Below are 1835 nucleotides of genomic sequence, written 5' to 3'. Positions count from 1 at the left end.
TCCCAGACAATCCAGGAGCTCCAGAGGGGATCCAGGAGATCCAGGGACAAGCCAGGAGATCCTGGACAAGCCAGGGGATCCAGAGGGGATCCAGGGACAATCCCGGAGATCCTGGAGAAGCCAGGAGATCCAGAGAGAACCAGGAGCTCCAGAGGGACCAGCAGCTCCAGAGCAGCTCCAGAGGGAACCAGGAGCTCCAGGGATGAACCAGGAGCTCCAGGGATGAGCCAGGAGCTCCAGGGATGAGCCAGGAGCTCCCAGAATGAGGCAGGAGCTCCAGAGGGAACCAGGAGCTCCAGAGGGAACCAGAAGCTCCAGAGGAGCTCCAGAGGGGAACCAGGAGCTCCAGAGGGAACCAGGAGCTCCAGAGGGAACCAGAAGCTCCAGAGGAGCTCCAGAGGGGAACCAGGAGCTCCAGGGATGAACCAGGAGCTTCAGGGATGAACCAGCAGCTCCAGAAGCACCAGGAGCTCCAGGGATGAACCAGGAGCTTCAGGGATGAACCAGGAGCTCCAGGGATGAGCCAGGAGCTCCAGAGCAGCTCCAGAGGGAACCAGGAGCTCTGGGGAGGAACCGGCAGCTCCAGAAGGGAACCAGCAGCTCCAGGGATGAACCAGGAGCTCCAGAGCAGCTCCAGAGGGGAACCAGGAGCTGCAGAGCAGCTCCAGAGGGGAACCAGGAGCTCCCAGGATGAACCAGGAGCTCCAGAGCAGCTCCAGGAATGAGCCAGGAGCTCCAGAGCAGCTCCAGAGGGAACCAGAAGCTCCAGAGGGGAACCAGAAGCTCCACAGTGGAACCAGCAGCTCCAGAGCAGCTCCAGAGGGAACCAGGAGCTCCAAAGGGAACCAGGACCTCTGGAGATGAGCCAGGAGCTCCAGAGGAGCTCCAGAGGAGAACCAGGAGCTCCAGAGGGGAACCAGCAGCTCCAGGGATGAACCAGGAGCTCCAGAGCAGCTCCAGAGGGGAACCAGGAGCTCCAGAGGAGCTCCAGAGGGGAACCAGGAGCTCCCAGGATGAGCCACGAGCTCCAGGGATGAACCAGGAGATCCTGGGATCAACCAGGAGCTCCTGGGATGAGCCAGGAGCTCCAGAGCAGCTCCAGAGGGAAGCAGGGGCTCCAGAGCAGCTCCAGAGGGGAACCAGGAGCTCCAAAGGGAACCAAGACCTCCGGAGATGAGCCAGGAGCTCCAGAGCAGCTCCAGAGGGAACCAGGACCTCCCAGGATGAACCAGGAGCTCCAGAGGAACCAGGAGCTCCAGAGGCTCCCCAGCAGCTCCCAGGTCCAGCCCTGCTCTCTGTGCCCGGGGTTCCCTCCCTGGCCCTCCCTGGGGGATCCCAGGGGTGTTCCCAGTTTCCCACTTTCCCTGGGGGATCCCAGGGGTGTTCCCGGTTTCCCGCTTTCCCGAGGGGATCCGGGGGGATCCGGGGGTGTTTGGGCCACTCACGTATGGGGTGAAGATCTTGACCCATCGCGGTTTCTTCTCCCCCCGCGCGTACTCGAAGCAGAAAGCCATCCCCTCCTCGTCCGTGTCCCAGCGCTGCATCTCCTCCCACGAGAACGCGATCACCTGGTTCTGGGGACACCAGGGGGAGTCACGGGGAGACCAGGGAGTCATGGGGAGACCAGGGGAGTCACGGGGAGACCAGGGAGTCATGGGGAGACATTGAGAGCCATGGGGAGACCAGGGGAGACATTGGGAGACCAAGGGAGACAAGGGGAGACAAGGGGAGACCAGGGGAGTCACAGGGAGACGAGGGAGCCATGGGGAGACTAGGGGAGTCATGGGGAGACCAGGAAAGTCATGGGGAGACCAGGACAGCCCTGCTGTCCCAGC

At 62.7% G+C, this 1835-nt stretch overlaps 1 protein-coding gene across 1 annotated transcript in view; it reads right to left on the bottom strand.

The window, feature by feature from the left end:
• Nucleotides 1-1741: 1741 nt before the first annotated feature.
• LOC113980781 (sorting nexin-27-like) overlaps nucleotides 1742-1835 on the bottom strand; it is a gene marked incomplete at its 5' end in the record, with an annotated part of 1758 nt that continues 1664 nt past the window's right edge. Inside the window, one exon of the mRNA XM_027707998.1 lies at nucleotides 1742-1771. Coding sequence (XP_027563799.1) covers nucleotides 1742-1771 — 30 coding nt within the window. The remainder of the gene's footprint in view (nucleotides 1772-1835) is intronic.

The sequence above is a fragment of the Neopelma chrysocephalum genome, unplaced genomic scaffold (genome assembly GCF_003984885.1).
Source record: "Neopelma chrysocephalum unplaced genomic scaffold, ASM398488v2 Primary Assembly neopelma1_95190, whole genome shotgun sequence".
NCBI lineage: Eukaryota > Metazoa > Chordata > Aves > Passeriformes > Pipridae > Neopelma > Neopelma chrysocephalum.
This window is presented reverse-complemented; position numbering and strand designations above follow the sequence as displayed.